This window comes from Nomascus leucogenys, chromosome 24 (genome assembly GCF_006542625.1).
Source record: "Nomascus leucogenys isolate Asia chromosome 24, Asia_NLE_v1, whole genome shotgun sequence".
Lineage (NCBI taxonomy): Eukaryota > Metazoa > Chordata > Mammalia > Primates > Hylobatidae > Nomascus > Nomascus leucogenys.
Window position 1 is genome coordinate 13,094,527 of NC_044404.1, and position 22,332 is coordinate 13,116,858.

Sequence of the window (22,332 nt, forward strand, 5' to 3'; positions counted from 1 at the left end):
TAAGTTCTGAGAACCTTTTGGATTTTTTTTTTTTTTTTTTTAATTTTAGATACTGGGTTTTGCTCTGTTGCCCAGGCTGGAGTGTAGTGGTGGCACAACGATCGTGGCTCACTCTAGCCTCAAACTCCTAGGTTCAAATGATCCTCTCACCTAAGTCTCCTGAGTAGCTGGGACTACAGGATGCACCACCGTACCTGGCTAATTTTTAAATTTTTTGTAGAGACGGGGTCTTGCTATGTTGCCCAGGCTGGTCTCAAATTCCTGACCTGAAGTGATCCCCTTGCCTAAACCTCCCAAAGCATTTTATAGGCATTAGCCACTGTGCTCCGCCTCTGTTTGGTAATTGTTTTTCTTTTTTTTGAGGCAGAGTTTTGCTCTTGTTGCCCAAGCTGGAGAACAATAGTGCGATCTTGGCTCCCGGCAACCTCTGTCTCCTGGGTGCAAGCGATTCTCCTGTCTCAGCCTCCCAAGTATCTGGGATTACAGGCACGTGCCACCACACCCAGCTAATTTTTGTTATTTTTGGTAGAGACGGGGTTTCACCATGTTGGTCAGGATGGTCTCGATCTCTTGACCTCATGATCTGTCTGCCTTGGCCTCCCAAAGTGCTGGGATTACAGGTGTGAGCTACTGCACCCGACTAATAATTTTTATTTCTTTAACAGATAAAACTTAATTCCATCAGTAATTAATATGATAATAGCAACTAATGTTTATCTGTAATGTAGATAATAGCAAATAATGTTTATTACACGCCAGGCTTCACTCTGAGAACTTTCCATGTACTCATTCTTCCCTCTTCCTGTCAGTCCTTTTAAGTGGGTGCTGTCGGGCACAAAGAGATCAAATAACTTGCCCAAGAGCCAGCAGCTGGTAAGGGCAGAACAGGACCTGAAGCCAGGCCAACTCGCTCTGGAGCCCATGCCCTCAATCACTTACACTGTCCCTGGTACTGGCCTCTGGTGACTTATGAGTATGGGGTGGCATTGCTTCTCTTTCCTTTTTTGGGTGGAGGGGGACTTTAGCAACCGGGTTGTACTCAAGAGGCGATTAGTTAACGGTTATATATTACACACATGCAGTTCTCGCGTTGCTCTCTGTTCTCAAGGCATTTGGGATTGATTAGAAGACACATTATATACAAAGTAAGATATTTGAGAACAATTACAAAACAGCACATCAATATATTTGCAAAACTACATAGTGAAGATTAAGTACTTAGGTACCAAGTGGCGTCGTGTCTGGATCCTCTCCTGTCCTCTTCTCTCCTCTCCTTCAACAGATGGCATGGTAGAGAGGGATGGCTTCCTGGAGGCATTTTGGGCCAGATCATGAAAGGTGTGGTAAATTTGAGTGGAAGGTGTGCAACAAAATGTTTGCTTAAAAGCAGGATTACTATTATGCTGGGATTCCCTCCCACCCCCCACCCCCACCACCCCCACCTTCCTTTTTTATTAAGTCCAAGAATACTTCTGGGATCAAGGCTCTCTTGGCTTCCCAGTAGGTCTCTAGACAATTTTATTTCTCTATTTCCTCTGTGAGTGGCCAGGGTAGCTGTGGAAGCTGGTAGAACTGATCACTTCTTAATTTCTTTGAAGGCCAATTGAAAAAGGCAGCAAGTTGGTTGTTTAAGAATGCGGAACCTCTGAAGTCTCTTTCCTTGGCCTCCACCAGCCGAGATAGCCCAGGGGCTGTGGCAGCACCGTTGATCTCTGGCGTGGAGATCAAAGCCGAGAGTGTGTGCATCTGTTTCATCGATGACTGCATGGATTGTGATGTTCCTCTTGCTGAACTCACCTTTTCCCGTGAGTGTTGTCCTGGTTTTCAGATTCATCTTGAATATTTTCAGTCATTGCTGAATTATTTGGGGTCTTTTTTTTTTTTGTCATTCATACTCTATTTAGTCATTTGGGTGAAATTTAGATAATAGTTTTACATATGTTTTTCATTATGTATATTTTAAAGAAACTTTTATTTGCCATATGTGGCCTTCAGCCTATAGCTTGGGAATAGGAATGGTCTTTGATAAAATTTCCATTGTATTAACATCTCTAGCTAAATAATTCCTGATCTCTTCATTTTTCTTATCTTTTTATGTATCTAAAGATTGTAGTGAATAGTGCTAGGCATTTAACAGATAAGCTCAGACAACAATGGTTCTGTTGTATTATCTCTTGAAAATCAAAAACAAGAATCTTACTAGAAAGTGCACTTCTGAGTCTCCACCACAGGGCCATGTAAGGGGTAAAACACTATATGTGAGCTGTCCTTTGCTAGAGTGGGAACCAAAGTAGGAGTACTCTATCCTTTTTTTTTTTTTTTTTCCCCTCAAAGGTGAGGTCTTGCTTTGTTGCCCAAGGTTGGTCTCAAACTCATGGGCTCAAGCAGTTCTCCTGCTTCCCAAGTGGCTAGGATTAAAGTGGCCCACCACCACTTCTGGCGGGAGTACTTGATCCTTAAGTGCATCACTGCAAGCAGTGTGAAGTTGAGGTCTTTTTTTTTTTTTTTTTTTTGAGATGGAGTTTTGCTCTTGTTGCCCAGGCTGGAGTACAGTGGTGCAATCTCAGCTCACCACAATCTCTGCCTCCCACGTTCAAGCGATTCTTCTGCTTCAGTCCCCTGAGTAGCTGGGATTACAGGCATGCGCCACCATGCCCGGCTAATTTTGTATTTTTAGTAGAGACAGGGTTTCTCCATGTTGGTCAGGTCGGTCTCGAACTCCAGACCTCAGGGATCTGCCTGCCTCAGCCTCCCAAAGTGCTGGGATTACAGGCATGAGCCACCGCACCCGGCGAGGTTTTGAGGAGAGTAAATGAAAATCTTCCTACTCTGGTTAGTTTTAACTTTCCATTGTTTCGATCTTGCCAGCCTCTTCTTTCTTCAAGTACAGTTTGCTTCTGGGTCTTGAATCTGGCCTCTTGCACATTACAGAGCTTGCCCTTTCCCTGAGCTTCTAGGGCACCACCAGGGCTGCTTGGTTAAAAGTGACAACTGGAATTTTGACTGTTTCCGTGAATATCTTTTCTGCAGAGACTAATTAGTTAATTCTTATTTTTGTATGTCATTTTTAACATTTTGAGCTAATATTTTTCAGGACATGACTTCTCTAATCAGTCTGCCTTCTTGTCATTATTCAGGTAGAAATATCTTTTTTTTATTTTTTCTTTTTATTTTTTGAGACGGAGTCTTGCTTTGTTGCCAGGCTGGAGTGCAGTGGCGCTATCTCGGCTCACTGCAACCTCCACCTCCCGGGTTCAAGCAATTCTCCTGCCTCAGCCTCCCAAATAACTGGGATTACAGGCGCCTGCTACCGCGCCCGGCCAATTTTTGTATTTGTAGTAGAAATGGGGTTTCACCATGCTGGCCAGGATGGTCTCAATCTCCTGACCTCATGATCCGCCCACCTTGGCCTCTCTAAGTGCTGGGATTTATAGGCATGAGCCACTGTACCTGGCCAGAAATATCTTTTATGTTCCCACAGGCTTCAGGTACACCTGGGTGCCAGGGCTGGCACTGTGGGAAGGCAAATGAGGTACTTGCCTCAGGCACAGAGTTTAAAGGAGGGTGCCAAAAAACTCAGTCATGGAGATAAATAATATCTCAGTGCCATATTTTTAAAAATTGATGCAAAAAAACACATGATGAACAAAATATCAGAATGTTGTGTGCTCTCCTTTGCGAGTATTAGCTCTAACGTTTCTTTAATGTCATTTATCGGCAAAAGGCAGTTTTGGTTGCTCCTGCCCTGCAGCTGCAGTAAGGTTTGCTTTCATTGCAGGTCTGAATTTTCTTCAGCGTGTAAGAACTAGCCCTGAAGGCTATGCCCACTTCACCCTTTCTGGAGATTATTATAACCGTGCTCTTTCAGGTCAGTATAAAGCATATGTTATCATGGGATTTAAAAAATAAATTTAAATGTTTGCCTGGACCTATTGCTAACGTAAATTTTACATGAAGGAAAGGGCAGGGGTGGGGTGGGACAGGGAAAGATGAAAAGCAAGTAGACTGCATAAACACAGAAAATAAGGATTTTCTGTTGTGCTAAAAACATATCTGATATGTTGCAACTAAAAAGATGTTTTTGGCTGTATGCGGTGGCTCAGGCCTGTAATCTGAGCACTTTGGGAGGCTGAGGAGGGTGGATCACCTGAGGTCAGGAGTTCGAGACCAGCCTGGCCAATATGGCGAAACTGTGTCTCTACTAAAAGTACAAAAACTAGCTGGGCATGTTGGTGGGCGCCTATAATCCCAGCTACTTGGGAGGCTGAGGCAGGAGAATCACTTGAACCCGGCAGGCAGAGGTTGCAGTGAGCTGAGATCATGCCACTGCACTCCAGCCTGCATGACAGAGCAAGGCTCCGTCTCAAAAAAAATAAAAAAAATGATGTTTTTATAATTTTTTTTGATCCTGCAGTTTGGCTCATTCTAGAATATGCCATTGCTCAATAGTGAAGGATCATTTGTTTGGCCCTGAGAGTAGCTAAATTTCAAGGGAGATTTATGCCCACAAGCATTTTTTTTTTTTTTTTTTGAGACCGAGTCTTGCTTTGTCACCCAGGCTGGAGTGCAATGGCACGATCTTGGCTCACTGCAACTTCTGCCTCCGAGTTCAAGTGATTCCCCTGCCTCAGCCTCCTGAGTAGCTGGGATTATAGGTGCTTGCCACCATGCCCAGCTAATTTTTTCTATTTTTAGTAGAGACGGGGTTTCACCAGGTTGGCCAGGCTGGTCTCGAACTCCTGACCTCAGGTGATCCACCTGCCTCTGCCTCCCAAAGTGCTGGGATTACAGGCATGAGCCACTGCGCCCAGCCAAGCATTTTAAATCTCAAGTCCCTTCACTCCCCACTGGGTTCGTTTGTTTTATTAGAATCTACTGAGTCAGTGACACTGTGTATTCTGCCCTACTTACTGTCTTAAAAAAAACAAAAACTAAAAACCACTGCTGATCAGAGCAGGCTCTTTTTTGGGAGATGTAAACCTCAATAATATCGCAAGCATTTTCAGGTTTCTTTCTTCCCATTTGAAAGACCAACATAAGAGCCTATAGATACAGGTTGAAATTCAGAAGCCATAATATATTAGGGCCAGGTCGTTTGAGCAGTGAACTTTGCCTTAAGAGAGCTGAAAGAAGGTCTCATCGGAGTTGGTAGTAGGCATGGACAGGATAAGCAGAGTAGTGCTGGGCAGTCCAAGGTGTAAACCTCCGATGGCCTGCTCCCTTTAATTTCAGTAAGAAATTAAGCCTTGATTTGTTGTGCTGCCGCTGAGTGTTCTAGAGTATTTATCACATTTAATTTTATGTTAACGTTTTCACACTGTACCAGACTCACTTAAAGCTAACACCCTTATTTCTTCATTGTTCAAAGTGTTTTACTTTAGAATGTAATCCCAGCACTTTGGGAGGCCGAGGTGGGTGGATCATGAGGTCAGGAGATCGAGACCATCCTGGCTAACACGATGAAACCCCGTCTCTACTAAAAAAAAAAATACAAAAAATTAGCCGGGTGTGGTGGTGGGCGCCTATAGTCCCAGCTACTCGGGAGGCTGAGGCAGGAGAATGGCGTGAACCCAGGAGGTGGAGGTTGCAGTGAGCCAAGATCGTGCCACTGCACTCCAGCCTGGGCGACAGAGCGAGACTCCATCTTAAAAAAAAAAGAAAAAAGAATAATGGCCCAAGTCTTTCTCGTTGAGAGAAACTCTTGCGTGTGGGAGCTATTTTTCTGAGAATCATTTGTTTTCTTAGGCCAAATATTGCTTACTTTTAAAGTTGTATGAACACATTCAGGTCACTAAATGTCAAATGGTGTAAGGAGACTAATGTACCTACTGTGTGTTACATACCAGTTTGGATTTGTTCAATGGCTGATTGTGTGAGTCTATTTAAAGATCTGTTAAAAATTAATTGGCTTTGAAAAGTTGAGTCTTTTAAGTCACAGTGATGTACCATTTTTGACACCCAACAGATTAGCAAAAATTAAGTGGGACACTACTAATTATTGGAAGATATAAGCCATAGTCCCTGCTATTAGAACTATATATTACTACTACTACTTTGTAAAACAATTTGGCGTGACCTGGTAAATTTGAGTGTAAGCATACTCAACAACCCAGCAACGTGTTGCTTCTAGGTCTGTACCATAGAGACTGTCTTGCCTGTGTGAACTACAGATGTATATAAGGCTGCTTATAGTAGTATTCCAATAGCAATAAAACTGGAATCAAGTGAATGTCTTTCAGAAGTAGAATGGATAAATAAATTGTATATTCATTATAATGCATGTTAATATTCAGTAGTGAAAACAATGTACCACAGGGACCTGCATCAATGTGATGTAGCAGTGTGCTCAACAGTATGCCCAAAGACATATTGGTGAGCAAGAATAGAAACTTGAAAAAGAATGTAAATGGGGATTCCATTTATGTAAAGATCACAAACAGGACAGTCTAATATGTTCTTAAGAAAGGTATATATGCTTGGTAAAATTATAAAGAAGAGCAAGGAAATGATTAACTAAAAATTCAAGCGAATGGTCACCTGGAGTTGGGTGGGAAGGGTTGGTGGGAAGGAAGGGAATGAGATGGTAGGGAATGGCCCTTGAGGACTTCAAAGGAACTTGTAGTTTTCTGTTTCTTAAGTTGAATAGTGAGTACACGAGTGTTTGTGGTATTATTTTATATGTTGTTTATATAGTCTGTGCATATTTTAAGAAAAAGAAAAAGTTAACGAGCCTTCATATGTACCTATTTATTCAACCAATGTATTGGTCCTGTAACCAGGAGAATCAAATTTAATAGCTATTTAAGACACTTTATTATTTTTCCAATCTTTGTCTGAGACTCCTTTTTCTGTCTTGAGTGTCTCAACACATCCTGCCTGTTCTTTAGTGGAAGAGGGCACATACACTGCCTGCCCTCCTTCCTGCCACCTCTGGAAGACCATCATGGGGGTACATATATGCCCTTCTACTTGTATCTTCTGGACAATGCAGACATCTGTAGGGTGACCTGTAGCTAAAGGTGGTTGGTGCTTTTGTTGTGAAATTGAATTGGAAGTAGAAAGCTATTAAGCTCCAGTTTGTCCTTGCTGAACATTTGCGAGCAGTGTTCCCCTATAAACTCTTGATATCTGCTGAACAGATGTCTTATTTCCTGTGTTCTTTTAGGCTGGGAGCCATTTATTGAGCCTTGGCCATGCTCTGTATCCTGGCAACAGCAGGCAGCTAGTCGTCTCCATCCTCCTCGACTGAAGCTAGAAGCCAAGGCCAAACCTCGTTTGGACATCAATATCACTTCTGTGCTAATTGGTGAGTAGAAAGTTTGTCTTTCATATACTGATACCTTTCCCTATCTAAGTTCTGAGTCTGGAAGACTATTAATCCTAGTTTAGCAAATACCTGGGCCTGTACCAGGCATCACTTCTTCATCCTGACTGCTTTCCTGATCAACCCTAATAGCCTCTTGATTCTGAACCTGTTTCTCCAGCGTTGGCATCCCATAATGATGCTATCAGTGGTTAAGCAAGAACTTAGATTACTTGGGAAACATAAATGGCCGCAATGGACTTTCTCCTCATAATGCTTGGTCACTAGAGTTTATTAAATGTCCTGGAAGTGAGTTTAGATTAACTATGCTCAAGCTATTCACGGACTAGTTCTTAAAAGGTGTGATTTTGACCATATCGTTATAGTAGAATAAGTTGCCTTTGTTGTTTCCCGTTATCATTTTGACCTAACTCTGAAAATGACTTGCTTAAGGGTTACCAGGTTAATGGTGTGTTATCTAAAAGTATCTTTGGCAGCACTGAAATGTACATCTCTGGATTCAATGTCGTGAATAAAAACTGCTCTATTGTTACATTTCTGCCATCTAAAAGGAAAGCAATATAATCATACAGTCAGGTAGTGTGTACCTTCACTGTGAAAACTCACATTCATTGATTTATTGATCTACTTGATCTGATTTTGGAATTACTATACTTTATCTTTGAGCGATAACATACTGTTGCAAATTGTGAACTTTCTTTGGTGTGTATGTTGGATTGAGGCTGTTAGAATATCTACTTCCTTACGCATGTCAGAATAGGATGGAAAGAATGTATTGTGAAATGAGACCATAAGTTTGTTGACCCCCAAATTTAAAACCGCTGTTTTATGTGATCAGATTTCATCCACTAATTTGCCTGGTTGTTACAATCACCTAGATAATAGTAAGTTGACCCTATGATCTCTCTAAACTGTATTGTTTTAACTCCTACATTGTTTCTCACAACATCGCTTACTCTAGAAGGTTAGAGAAAGTTTGTGGTAGTCTTTTGAAAAGCTGCAGTAAACAAGAGCTTACCTAAAGGGTTCTTATTGGTGTTTCTGATGAGCACAGTATATGTCTCTTTAAGAATATCTTCTGGCCGTGCACATTGGCTCATGCCTGTTATCCCAGTTCTTTGAGAAGCCAAGATGGGAAGCTCATTTGAGGCCAGAAGTACCAGACCAGCCTAGGCAACATTGTGAGACCTTGTCTCTACAAAAATAAACAATTAGCTGGGCATAGTGGCATGCGCCTGTAGTCCCAGTTACTCAGGAGGCTGAGGTGGAAGGATTACTTGAGTGCAGGAGTTCAAAGTTACAGCGAGCTATGATTGTGCCAGTGTACTCCAGCTTTGGAGACAGAGCGAGACCCTGTCTCTAAGAAACCAACCAAACAAAAAATCTTCCAAAAGGCATTCTTGTCAGTGGTAAAATTTGTTTTGTTTTCTCACCTTCAATTCCTTATTCCGAATACTATACTGAAACCCAGAAACGTTGCTGTGACCTCTTAGTGTTTAAATAAATATTACTTCTGTAGCCAAGTGTTGTAATTGAAAACCAGAAACCAATAATTCTTCTTCCAGAAAGTATAACATCTTAATTAGCATAAAAGATCTTCATCTAGGTGTGGTGCGCTGTAATTATTTTTGTTAACCTGCTATCCCCATTGTAATTCCCTCACAGAAGTACAACTACTTGTGGAGAATCGTCCACTGAATTTCAGCCTCTGGAGTGCAGTGGCATGATCTCGGCTCACTGCAACCTCCACCTCCCAGGTTCAAGCGATTGTCCTGCCTCAGCCTACTGAGTAGCTGGGACTACAGGTGCACGCCACCATGCCTACATAATTTTTGTGTTTTTAGTAAAGATGGGGTTTTGCTATGTGGGCCAGGCTGGCCTCAAACTCCTGGACTCAAGTGATCCACCTGCCTCATCCTCCCAAAGTGCTGAGATTATAGGCATGAGCCACTGCGCCCGGCCTCCATATAAATTTTAGATTCAGCTTTTAAAATTCCACAAAATGCCCTATGGGTATTTTCATGGGGATTTTATTGAATCTATAGATTGGTTTGAAGAAAATCCACATCTTTAATGTCTTACACATTATGATAGAGTTTTGTGGCAATGGTTGTCTGTTCATGGTAATCTCTTTCAATGGAGTGTGAGGCTCTCCAGGGCACAGGCTTTCTCGGAATCTAGCACAGGCCAGGCATGTAATGAGACACTCAATAAAAGCTTGTTTTGCTGAATTGAAATTATTTGACTCAAACCCTCCATCTTTTTTAGTTCTCTTAATATCTCTGGGGATTCTTTCTAGACCAGTATGTAAGTACCAAGGAATCGTGGATGGCAGATTACTGTAAAGATGACAAAGAAATAGAGTCAGCTAAATCAGAAGACTGGATGGGCTCTTCGGTGGATCCTCCATGTTTTGGACAAAGTAAGAGTTTTCACTACATGTGTTTAACTAAATCACTTTTGACCTACAAAGCAATGCTTGACTGAGAAATTCAAATGGAACCATCATTCTGCGTGGAAAAACCTACAGGAAATTCTGACTATCTTCTATAGTTCTGTTTTAGTCTTTGCAGGAGACAGTTTTCTGGCATGAACTACTGAACTTATAAATGTGGGCTGTAATTCCACCTTTGCGGGGGAGAAAAGATCTGCAACACATAATTCCTAAATCCTGGTAATAATGCATATGAACTGGTGCACCTGAGAATGCATCAGGATCAGCTGTGGTTTGTGTTTTACTCTGCAAAACATTGGTTTTCTAATTGATTGGATTTTTTGACCAGATTTTTTTTTTTTTTTTTTTTTTTTTTTGAGACGGAGTCTCACTCTGTCACCCAGGCTGGAGTGCAGTGGCGCGATCTTGGCTCACTGCAAGCTCCGCCTCCCGGGTTCACGCCATTCTCCTGCCTCAGCCTCTCCGAGTAGCTGGGACTACAGGCGCCCGCCACCACGCCCAGCTAATTTTTTGCATTTTTAGTAGAGACGGGGTTTCACCGTGGTCTCGATCTCCTGACCTCGTGATTCACCCGCCTCGGCCTCCCAAAGTGCCGGGATTACAAGCGTGAGCCACTGCGCCCGGCTGACCAGATTTTTAAAAGCATCTAAAATGGTCTTCTAAATCTAGAGATAGAGGGTTTGGACATATTCTTGTAAAGAGGGTGAGCAGAAGCCCATGTGGAAAAAGTTGTTAAAAAGGGAGCCCTGTGTTGTTTATAAAGTATAAAAGAATTGAATGCCCTGCCTCTTGAAGAAAGAGGAGTCAGCTTGCTCTCTATTGATGATGCTTTCTTTCCTTATTTAATGCCTCGCCAGCTCTGTTTTCCTCAGAGCTGGGGAGATGGTGATGGACAACTGCATGGTCTTAGTTGTTCCACAAGCCATTGTCATCCAAATTCAACTCAGCTCTAACTCTTACAATGTGGTTTCTTTGGGGAGTCTTGGCTGGACTTCACATAGCTCATGAATACTTAAATATTCCATCTGGTCTGCAAACGTGTCATGGGAAGATGGGTGTTCTTAGTGTATGAAGTAATTGTACTGGTTCATCTCTCCTCAGGGTGTATAAGTGGACTTTCTGTCTGCCTTGTACTTCTAGAAAGAGACACAAAGAAATGTCAGCTGTGCTTGTTCTCTGTTTTCCCAGGCTGTTGCTTCTGAGTCTCAAGGTCATTACTTAGGAGCCAGGGCTTTTCAGATATTGTCAGCTTTGATTTTGGCTCCTCCTCCAACCTTCCCAATTTGTGTGTCAAGAAAATGTAACATAGTCTACCCAGAAAACTCTAAATAATCTTTGTAATATGTCCAAGAGAGTGTGTTTCTAAAACATTATTCATGCAGGGGCATCTTCAATTCAGAGTCAAACTCTAGCAAGGCCTAGTCTGCAAGATTCTGATGAAAGACTTTCTTGTCCTTCTCTTTCTTTTTTCCTTCTTCCCTCCCTGCCTCCCTTTCTTCTTTCCTTTTTAAAATTTTTGTCCCTCTCTTTCTCTATAGTTAAAAGGCTTCCTCATCTATATTAAATGCCAGTGCTGAATTAAAGCTTGATTTTTATTTATTTAAAGATTTTTATGATTACTTAGGCTTATAAAAGTGTAATATATCTTTTTAATAAGACATAACTTAAATATGCATAAATTTCCAATCCTCTTTTCTTATTGGAAATTCCTGGATGGTAGTATAGTACATTCCGGTATTGTATTCTTTTAGCAGGCCTACTAAAATGATCATTGGGAATTTATTTTGAAAGTGAGTAGGTTTCAACCTTGTTGAACTAATCATAAACTTTCAGGTCTTATTCAAGAATAGTAAGTCATATTCCCCCAAAAGTTATGCCTTTTATTCAGACCGGCCTTAAAACAAGCCCTTGGGAATAGCCCTTAACATGAAATTTAGCCTAAGGGACCTGCTGCTTTCTCACTGTTTCTTTATCAGGGGAAAGAAAATGCCAGCCTCCTTTTGACAAAATTGTTGGCTTTGTTCAGTCAGGGCTGAGATTTTGCAGGTAAACCTGGGCGATGTGGCACTTCATTGAATTTATTAGTTTTGTATTCCAAGGACATTTTATGAAAATATCAAATATTCTGAAAACTTCCATGCTTGATTTAGAATTTAAATAAACACTATGAGACAACTCCTCGGTAGAGATTGTTTAAATTTGGAACACATACTGACTCTTCCCCTGAATTTTTGAGATCCCCTGAGACTAGCATTTTACTTCTGTGTTTTACCAGTTGGAATGGAGCAACCTCCACTAAAATCTGTACTGATTAATTTTTGTAACTTTTTAATGCCATTTAAGAACATAACACCTTTAAATTAAAAATCTTCAAAAGGCTTGTCATTCTGTTCAAGAGAAGGTTCAATACGTATTCTTCTAATTCACGAAAAAAAAAAGCATGCTACATTGATCCAGCCTCCACAATAAAAACTAGCATAAAAATGTGTTCACTTTGTCAAGTACATTCGTAGCGCTTAGTAATCACTGATGGGAATGACCCTGTACTTGCATGATGCTTGCTATTTTTGTAATGTTCTCTATTTGTGCTTATCGTTTGGAAGCGAGTCTTCTTATTTCACTGTATTTATTCTTAGCCTCTAACTTTGTCTCTCCTGTCTACCAGGCCTCCCCCTTGTCTACCTTAGAACTAGGAGTACAGCCAGTCTGACTAACCTAGAGCACCAGATCTATGCTAGAGGTACAGTATAGCCAAGCGAGGGCTTGCTTTATTTTCCTGTTTTAAGAACTGCCTTGTACATCAATTTTTTTTTTAATGAGTGGGAGTTGAATTGGGGGTATTCCATGTCATGAGTACTTTGGTAATAGGAAAGAACATTTCCAACTGATGAACAGAGTGGTGCATATTATCAGCTGATTCTTATATTGTTTCCCTTCCATCTCCCTTAACTTTGGTGGAAATGGAATAAACTCCACAGTGTATGATGCAGAAATATGTTAATACAGTGTCAATTAGAGGAGATTTCTCATATTGAAGAGCAAGTGGATTGAGGAACACCATGCTTCATCAAACAGTGGTGCCACAAGTCTTAAGTTTATAAAATACCCACTGAAAATTCTCATGGGAATGCATGGGGCCCTGGAACAGGCACTATAATAATAGGGATAGTGCAAAAAAAAATTCTCAGTAAATAATTGCTTAGACACAAACCTTAATTTCTTTGGATGTCAATTTTTGTGTTTAGGAGATAAAAAAGAAAATTTTCTTTATTTCTATCTCTGATCTTTGAAAGTTTCTTGAGAAATTCACTGGTAAGTGAATATGGTAGAAAACACCATAATCGTTGAGGAATTGGAGTCCGAAGGTGTTCATTTTTTGTTTTAGGGAGTGCAATTTAATCTGAATGATTTATGTGTGTACATGGCAAATTCCAGATTATTCGTCATGATTTTTTTAAATAGAAAGAGGCCACAGGAACTCCCTCTACCAGGAATATAGAACAGGGATGTTAATACTCAGGGTACGTTGCCCTGGGTTTTTTTTTCTGGACAATTTTACCAGGATGGATGTTTGAGGGAGGGCTCACGAAGAAAGTCCAGAGCTGAATCTTAATTTATTCATGTATTCCTGCTTCTAAGCTTTCTATATGTTACTTAATCTTTCAGGCTTAGCCAAGCATTATTCCTACTCAGCTGATAAGGACAGTGAGGTTCAGAGACACTAGGTGATTTGCCTTTATTCAGTTGACCTGCTAGTAGCAAACCTAGTATTTTAATCTGCTTCTTATGATTTACAAACCAGGTCCTTTCTGATCTGAGCTGCTTACATGGCATGACAACCTACACTGTTTATAATGGCAAAATTACTGTGTGAAATAAGTCCAAAGGGGTAGAAATTTCCTTAGCTGGAGCTGTTTGAAGCTGAACTTGGATACGGGTAGCTTTAGACTCTCTCTCAGCCCATGAAGAAATTGGGTTTGGTCACTAGAGGCAGATTTTCTGAGGCCATTAGGGAATAATGTTCTCTTTGATGGACTTGGGAACTTTTGTCTCTGGTGCTGTGCCAAAGGCAAGTACATAGTTTATTTGGACCCTGGTGCAGGAGATGTCAGATTTGTTGCCTGATGTTGGGCTTGGATTTGCGTGCATGCTGTGTATTTTTATCCTCAGAGAAATGGGTTACTGAAGCCTGTGCCGTTATGTCTAATCAATGCAAGAAGCTTGGAGACCTAAGCATTGTGCCTACCCATGCTATTTAACTCCAAAGCAGTGTACTTGTGAATATATTTGTATGGATTCGCAGCACTTTATTCTGTATAACAAACTGATCAAAGCCATCTGCCACCTGTTCTTTTTAAATCTAATTTGCAAATGGAAACTTACAGTCTGGCTCACAGTGGGATATGAAAGCACATCTGGCGTCTTTTTCTCCTGGGCCCTTTATCTACTGTAATAAAAGCAGCTCTCTCATTGCACTCATAGAAGAGGGAGGTGCCTTTCAAAGTGCCACAATAAATACCGTTTACCCTGCAGACAGCTCTTAAATTTTTTACTCCCCCTCTGCTCTTGTCAGCAGCCTTACAGCTACTTCTTAATTTTCTACTTGATGAGCACTAATTTTTTTTTTTTAAACTAAACTTTGGGAGCTAAGTAAGGCCATTGGGGTGAGAAATGGGCATATTCCTAGTGGAGATTATCTTTAGAAGTATTTGGGGTATCTCTAAATGACTGACCACAAAATTGTGGGAACACACTGGAGACTGCTCATTTATTTAGCAGATTACTATATCTTAGACTCCCCTGAACCATCGTCATTATCAAAATAGGACTTGCCTTGACCCAAAATTGCTTGGTTTTCATTGTTTACAGTGCTAACCTCTCAAAACTTTAAAAGAGGTAAGAGAAAAAAGGAAGTGATTGCTTTTTAAAAGGCAGTGACAATTACCGACTGTTATGATACAGTCCCAGCCTCGGTCTGGAGGTTGCAGAAGGCAGGACATGTTGCAGTTTGTCTTCTCGATTTTGTTGACAGAAGATGTCCTGTAGGATGAATTCAGTTTTGCCATAGTGTTCTCTGCAGTTAGCATTTGCAGCTTCCTCTAGATGTCATTTTCTCCCAGCTGCAGAGCACATGGGTCATGGTCTTTCTAATGCTGTCTTCCTACTTTAATGCTAGACACATAAGAAGATTGAACCACACTTCCCTTTTTTTGTTGGTTGTGTACGTGTGTTGTGAACATGTCAACCAGGAGGCTTTCTCACACTGGTTTGCTGCTGCTTCCTCCCTATTTGTGTGGCCAGTGGAGGAGACAGGCCTTGGTTAGAGGAGCTGCTGCCCTTCCTTCTGGTACTCTGTGTTCTATGTGGAACCACATAGCACGGGCAGTGGTACCTGCAGAGGGATCTGTCTGCCAAAGCAGCTGGGGCACCAGAAAGCCTGCTTTGGGTTTCTTACAACCTTTATAGTCAGGTCACCGCTCTTTAGAATTTGGTTACTTACAGTTTTGTGTTGATTGTTGTTTCTTTCCACATTCCCTGATTAGAAGCTTTTTGTGCAATGAAGCCGTATTTTATGTTCCTTTTATGGCTTCCATGGTACCCACCTTATAATAGATGGTGGTGATATCTATCTTTAAAAAATGGGCTAACAATTTTGTTTGAAAAGCTTTGAGATGGTATACCTATGACTTTCCAGGGAGATAAAAACAACTATTAGTATAAAAGAATAGGAAAGAATGTTTTTATTTTATTTTGTTACAAAATGCATACTATGTAGGGTAACATATAAAGGGAGGCTTCCTTAAGGTAAAGGCTTTTTGGACAAAGTTTTAATAAGTACATATGATATATCTTGCTACATTTTAGGTTACCCACTTAGAATATAGTTCTTGGGAGCACTGGGGAGGTCCATTTTTATTTCTTTTGTGATTCCCACCAAGTTAGGTCCTGATGCCTTCTTCTGAGAGATAAGGCCTTTAAGAGTTGTGGAAGAATTGGGGGCTGGGAATAGTCAGGCAGGGACCAAATTCTCCCATAGCAGCCAGCAAATACGTGGAGCTTCCATTTGTCCTGTTCCTTCTTTCTTGCTTCCATCTTCAGCCGCTTTGTACAAGAGACAAATTTGGGCACTGTCTCCAGGTAGGGGGAGGGTCTCTGCCATGCAGATAGAGGCGTCTGCTCATAGCCTTCTTCTGTTTGTCGTAGCAGAGGTGAAAACCCCCAAGCGCCGGCAGCCATTTGTCCCCTTTGCTCTGAGGAACCACACGGGGTGCACTTTGTGGTTTGCCACCCTGACCACCACACCCACCAGGTAAGCAGTCAGTTTATATTACCCCAAGTCATCTCTGCCACCAAAGCCTTCTTGTGCCAGCCCAGTAGAGCAAGGTGGGCCCCCTCTTGAGGCTCTTGGGATGATATTTGAATGAATAACTTGCTGTTTTGCTGAGATTTATGATGGAGGTTCTGGTTTTGTAGAGAATCTATAGTCAGAGAAGCAGGTCCTGAGTCTAATTATGATCTTGTTTTTGGTATACCTTATGTTTAAAAACCAAGCAAATTAAGGATGTGAGTAGGAAGTATGAAAAAGCCATTCCATCTTTTCTCCTCGATCTCTACCTTCTTTCCCGTTTTAAAGAAGCTATGTATGGTTATCACACCAAATGTTTTGCCATTTTATTCCAAGACTGCTTTGAAAACATCCCCATTCTCCCTCTATCCCTAAAGAATTCTTTCATACCTAAAACGCACTTCACCCCAGATGGAATTGGGTGGAGTTTGGAGAACAAGGGAGACTTTACCTAAGCCAGGCGAGAACCTTTTCTAACAACTTTCTGCCGGTTTAGATCTTGGCTCAGCCTTCCAAGTACATGGTGATCGTTCCAGCTTAGGTTATGAAGCACATGGCATGAGTAACAGAATCCATTGATTTGAAATCACATTTCTCTGACCTCCCCCAAGTACCAGACTGCTCTAGAAGAGAAGCTTTTTTGTTTTAACAGTGTAGGTCTGTTAAATTCTAACTAGTCACTTAAATGCCACTTGAAAAAGTCGTGCCGTAATTCACATGTACCAGATTCTACTGCTTGAGGTAAGTGACTACAGAGTGACAGCTTTCAGCTGTTTCTAAAATTTCAAATAAGTTGTGATTCAGCATGAAGATAGCTATAGTTAGTGACCCTCAAGGTCATTCTTTGTAGCTAGGTCATGCAGCCTTTTATTGCTGGGAATTGAGTTGTGAGAAGGTTCTGCTCTTCTGCACGGGACTCCTGTGAGAGGGAGTTGGGAAGAAACAGGGACAGGCTGATGTCATCTGATTTGGTTCCAGAGCTGCACTGTCTCACAGTGGGAGTCCAGGGGTAGTTCCAGAAGGGAATGGAACATTTCTCGATGATACTCACAATGTTAGTGAATGGCGAGAAGTCCTTACAGGTGAAGAGATTCCCTTTGAATTTGAAGCAAGAGGAAAGTTAAGACACAGGTAAAGTATGGTTTACTCTTTTCTTTAAAAAAAAAAAAAAAAAAGGTGGATGTAAGTGAGGGTCCCTAGTGTTTTGCCTTTTCACTTTCCTTATAAATGATTTTATTTTATTTTATCTTATTTTATCTTATCTTATTTTATTTTATTTTTGAGACAGGGTCTTCTTGCTCTGTTGCCCAGGCTGGAGTGCAGTGGCACGATCTCGGCTCACTGCAGCCTCTGCCTCCCGGGTTCAAGCAACTCTCCTGCCTCAGCCTCCTGAGTAGCTGGGATTACAGGGGTGCTCCACCACACCCGGCTAATTTTTTATTTGTAGTAGAGATGGGGTTTCATCATGTTGGCCAGGCTGGTCTCGAAATCCTGACCTCAAGTGATCTGCCTTGGCCTCCCAAAGTGCTGGGATTACAGGTGTGAGCCACCACACCTGGCCCCTTATTAATGATTTTAATGTCTTCTTATTAAAAAATATTTCATAAATCAGTGTTTCCTTTTATTATTTTATTTTATTTTATTTTTGTAGAGATGAGGTCTCACTGTGTTGCCCAGGCTCGTCTCAAACTCCTGGGCTCAAGCAGTTCTCTCACCTCGGCCTCCCAAAGTGCTGGGATTACAGGCATGAGCCACTGCACCCAGCCTCCTTTTAAAAAATAAAGACTTTGCTGCCATCTTGGAAATATATGTCTTTTCATTAACTATCCATTTATTTGACATATGAGGTGATAACCTGTGTGTTTCACAGAATTTGGTGGAAACATAGACATATCATAACCCTCAAGTTTATTGCATCTTGGCCTGATTTTCATGATTGATTGGTGATATGGTATTCTTAAAAGATTCTCAAAGCATGTTGATTTCAATTTTAATTTACATATATGCTGCGTAGTACTTTTAGCAAGCAGATAGTTTCAGGACTCAAAGCTAATAATAAGACAAATTCTGATTCTAAAAAGAACTGATCTGGGGAGACTGCTAGCTGATGCATTCCTGAAGTACCCATACTAAAAACTGGAATGAATGTGAGAAAATGTTCTATCTGATTACTGAGAGATCATAAAATATCCAATAAAGTGTTATTTACAAGTATTTTTCTATGCACAGGCTATCCAGTGGATATGAATAGGTTAAGACAGCATTTGAATAGGTTAAGATTTAGTATTTGAGCCTCATGTTTGTTTTCAAGCTGAGCTGAAATTGAAGAGATTGGCTTTAGCTTTCTGTAATCACGTGCTTTTTGTGGTGCTTTCAGTTACTGAGTGTAAACTTGCTCCCAAGTCAAGCAGGTTTCCTTTTGCATAGCTTTGGTACCCGCACACATTATTCCCAAGAAGGAAGAGTTCTAAACGTGTGGGACTCCAGGGATTTTATAGGGAAAAAAAAAATCACTATGCTGGGCACACAGGTACTTGGAAACCACTTTAGCTTCCAGGTATGAGCAGTGGGCATTTTCCTGTTGGTCCCCACAGTTCTTGGAGAAGCTAAGTACAGAACTGTTGAGAAGATTTCTGGATAAGTCCATCCTCTGTCATATCAGAAAGGGTTTGACCTCTTTGTCATTTCCGTTTTTGTTTCCGTATTTCATAATCCATTTCAAGTCCCACTATTCTGCTTGAATTCTTCAAAATAAATGCCTTTTCTGGCTTTTTCCCCTTTTGGCACACTGCACCCCACTCCATGCCTCCCTCCCTGCTTCCTGTCAGCCTCAAATCCAGTTCCCCATTTCACTTCTGGCTTGAATTAGGCAAAATCTAAAATAGAATTAAATGTGCAATTTCCTCCTGTTCCTCCTGTTCTGCCCACTGCCTTCTGCTCCAGTTTCAGTCGAGCATAGGAGCCCTGAAATGAGCGCTGTGCTTCTCCTGCCCTGTCTGTAGTCACGCAACGCTGGAGCCAAACAACTGCATGTGGTTCTGAGCGAAGTAGGATTTCAACAAAGGAACCAAGAATAATTTTTTATGCATTTCCAAGAGTATGGTTATCTGATTAAATCGCTACTGCATTTTTACCACCCCAGTGACATCATTATATAGGTTGGGGTGAGGGTTGGTGGGGGAAAGACCTTGGCTTGTGTTCTGGATTTGCATGGTTTGTACAATGGAGGATAAATGCCACTCTTACTCAATCAAGCTTTACAGATCTTGCAGTTTGTGTTGTAAGTGTAAAACCCAGTTAAACTGTGCTCCTGATTTCCCTTGCATTAGGTAATCTCCAAAAGGTTTAGCCAACTGGGTTTTTACATCATTATATACTAAATCGGATTTGTGTCTTTGCTTCTACTTTTCATCCCCTCTGGAGATTGTGCTTAATATCTTTTTCTTTGTTCTGCCTGACAGACACACCCATGACCTCCGGATTCATCAACTGCAAGTGAGAGTAAATGGCTGGGAGCAAGTGAGCCCAGTGTCTGTGGACAAAGTTGGGACCTTTTTTCGATATGCAGCACCAGATAAAAATTCATCTTCCTCTACGGTGTGTGACTGTCAGGAAGTCAGATGGTTAAGCCTGTAATAAGCTTACTCTAATGAAACTTTCTTGTTCTTTCTTTCCCCTAATTCTAGGACTGACTGAGTCAGTCATAGGCATTGGTAATCAATATGTAGATAAGCCAGCCAATGGTTAGTTTCAGTAGAAAAACAAGATTTAAAATCAGCAGTAACACATTTCCTCACTTCTGTAGATCCATTTCATGCTAGCTGGCCTGACTGGCAGTTTACTAGTCTGCTGAACCTGAGTCTTGGCTTTATTTCACATATTGTTATGCTGTCCATATACACTGTCTTTTTAATATTTCTTATAATGCAGCACCTTGATCCTTTTACTCTGTGTCTCCAAATCTTTCTCTGTGGCACAAAGAGAGATGTCCATTGTCGTTTATTTTCTGATCACACATGCTCTCACGTACCCTTCCCCCAATTTCATCCCTTCCTGTAGTCCTAGTGGTTGGAGAGACAGCCCAGGAAATGATGCAGGTAGCATCCCTGACTTGTACATGCAGGTGGAGGCTGACATCCTCGCTGACAGAGCTGCCATGGGTGCTCTTGCCCCATCCTCCTTCATACTTCATGGGTTACTTGCACTTATTTCCAGTAGTGAGGTGGAAATGCAGATTTGCAGAGATATTGCAGCTTTCTTCATGAAAAATATTCTTAGAGAACACTGTTGCACAAGTGTTCATTTTTACTGCTCTTGTGCCCCAAGTTCCTTAGAAAAAACAAAAACAAAACCTTTTCAGGATTACTTTTCAGCCTAAGTTTATGTCTGGTAATGAAAGGACCAGTTCCCTCATAGGTACCTTTCCTACTGCATTGATGTGTTGGGGAGAAATTTGGCATACATTGAATAGTTATAAAATGAATATTGTTTTTTCCATATCTTTAAGAGGAGATGTTTTATCTTCATAGTAGACTATACTTTACTTGAAAGTATTTACAAACACCACCCTTTGAAGAAAATTATGTTGTCATTGAATTTAATGATGCTAATTGTCTTAAGTCTGTGCTGACTCTAACTTCTGAAATCTTTTTCAGATTGGCAGCCCAAGCAGCAGAACAAATATTATACATCCCCAGGTTTATGTAAGTATGATTTTCCTGTTGTCATTGTGTTTATTGCGTATATACACTGCACCTGAACCATGTGGATGTACATTTCTTAATGATCAGAGAGACTTTATGACATATATGCGATTGGAATTTATCTCTGCCCTTTTCTATTAATGATTACCTTCCTTTTCCAAAAACTTGCAAGAAAATGTCTTCACCTAGCTTGGTGTGTGAGACTAAGTATTACAGGGAAGGAGAAGAAAAGGCAAATGTTTGGTCCAAAGTCTCCTTTTCATTCTAAGTTAAAATAGAAATTAACCCTGGTATGACCATGTGTGTTTCATAGTTTTGGGTCCAAAGGTCATGAAAGTAAATAAGAAGGAAAAAGTAGCATTTATTTCCTATTTGACTTTTGAAACATCATCAGGAGATGACATTAACAAACTTATTCCAGGCTTTTACTTATAATTTCTCCTCCTTGATGATTGTAGGTTTTGAAACATAAAACTTCAGGTAGGCCTGAAAAATATCAAGGTTTGAAACAACAACAGGATTTCTTTTCTTTTTTTTTTTTTTTTTTTGAGACGGAGTCTCGCTCTGTTGCCCAGGCTGGAATGCAGTGGTGCCATCTCGGCTTACTGCAACTTCCACCTCCTGGGTTCAAGTGATTCTCTTGCCTCAGCCTCCTGAGTAGCTGGGACTACAGGCGCATGCCACCATGCCCGGCTAATTTGTTGTATTTTTAGGAGAGACAGGGTTTCACCGTGTTAGCCAGGATGGTCTTGATCTCTTGACCTCGTGATCTGCCTGCCTCGGCTTCCCAAAGTGCTGGGATTACAGGCGTGAGCCACCGTGCCCGGCCTAGGATTTCAAGTAATTGTTACTGGCTTTGACTATTGGGGCCTTTTTAGGATTGGGTCACTGGAAGCTTGTGCTTCGATGATGAATTATGCCTAGTTTTGTGTCCTTCTAAAAACACTCTAGAAAATTGTAGTTTGCCTTTTCGTTTGGACTTCCTAGAAGTCTTGGTTCAAAACATGGAGCTCTTCATTTTATTGTTTATTGGATTGACTTTCAGTTGCTGTTTGTCTTAATGAGAAAGTTGGCAGAATGAAAAGCTTCAATGTCATGCCATTTGTTTCTCCAGTAAAAAGCATTGTTAATATGTTCTGGACACTCATTCTAAGAGTAGTACTTTCAGAAACTTTTTCTTTGGTGTACCTAACATGGGATTTTTCTACTTTTAAGAAAATTTCCTGTCACATGGTATTAGCACAAAATGTGTGTTGAATGTGTGAATGAACATATGGAAAAATAATGTAATGGCTGTAACCCAAGACCAAAAATAATTTCCCTTCATTATGTTGAGTTTCTGAACCTTGGTGTCCTTTTTATGAACAAGTGATTATTTTTAAAGCTCTTTAAAATACAGACAATGGTTTTTATATAGGCATGTCAACAAATAATATATGGACCTAAATAATATATTTTATGACATTTAGAAAAAAAGAAGTTATTATTTGTTCCTATGAAAGGC

At 40.9% G+C, this 22,332-nt stretch overlaps 1 protein-coding gene across 5 annotated transcripts in view; it reads left to right on the forward strand.

Moving 5' to 3' along the window:
- The window catches only part of VPS13D (vacuolar protein sorting 13 homolog D), a 275,651-nt gene that overhangs the window by 97,282 nt on the left and 156,037 nt on the right, over positions 1-22,332 (forward strand). For 3 of the 5 annotated variants that reach the window (XM_030805963.1, XM_030805966.1, XM_030805967.1), the window contains 9 exons: positions 1,599-1,805; positions 3,779-3,868; positions 7,166-7,306; positions 9,624-9,746; positions 12,445-12,519; positions 15,987-16,089; positions 17,104-17,256; positions 19,587-19,722; positions 20,781-20,828. In XM_030805963.1, coding sequence (XP_030661823.1) covers positions 1,599-1,805; positions 3,779-3,868; positions 7,166-7,306; positions 9,624-9,746; positions 12,445-12,519; positions 15,987-16,089; positions 17,104-17,256; positions 19,587-19,722; positions 20,781-20,828 — 1,076 coding nt within the window. Of the gene's footprint in view, positions 1-1,598; positions 1,806-3,778; positions 3,869-7,165; positions 7,307-9,623; positions 9,747-12,444; positions 12,520-15,983; positions 16,090-17,103; positions 17,257-19,586; positions 19,723-20,780; positions 20,829-22,332 lie in introns of all 5 variants that reach the window. The other 2 variants (XM_030805965.1, XM_030805964.1) reach the window with 2 other exon arrangements.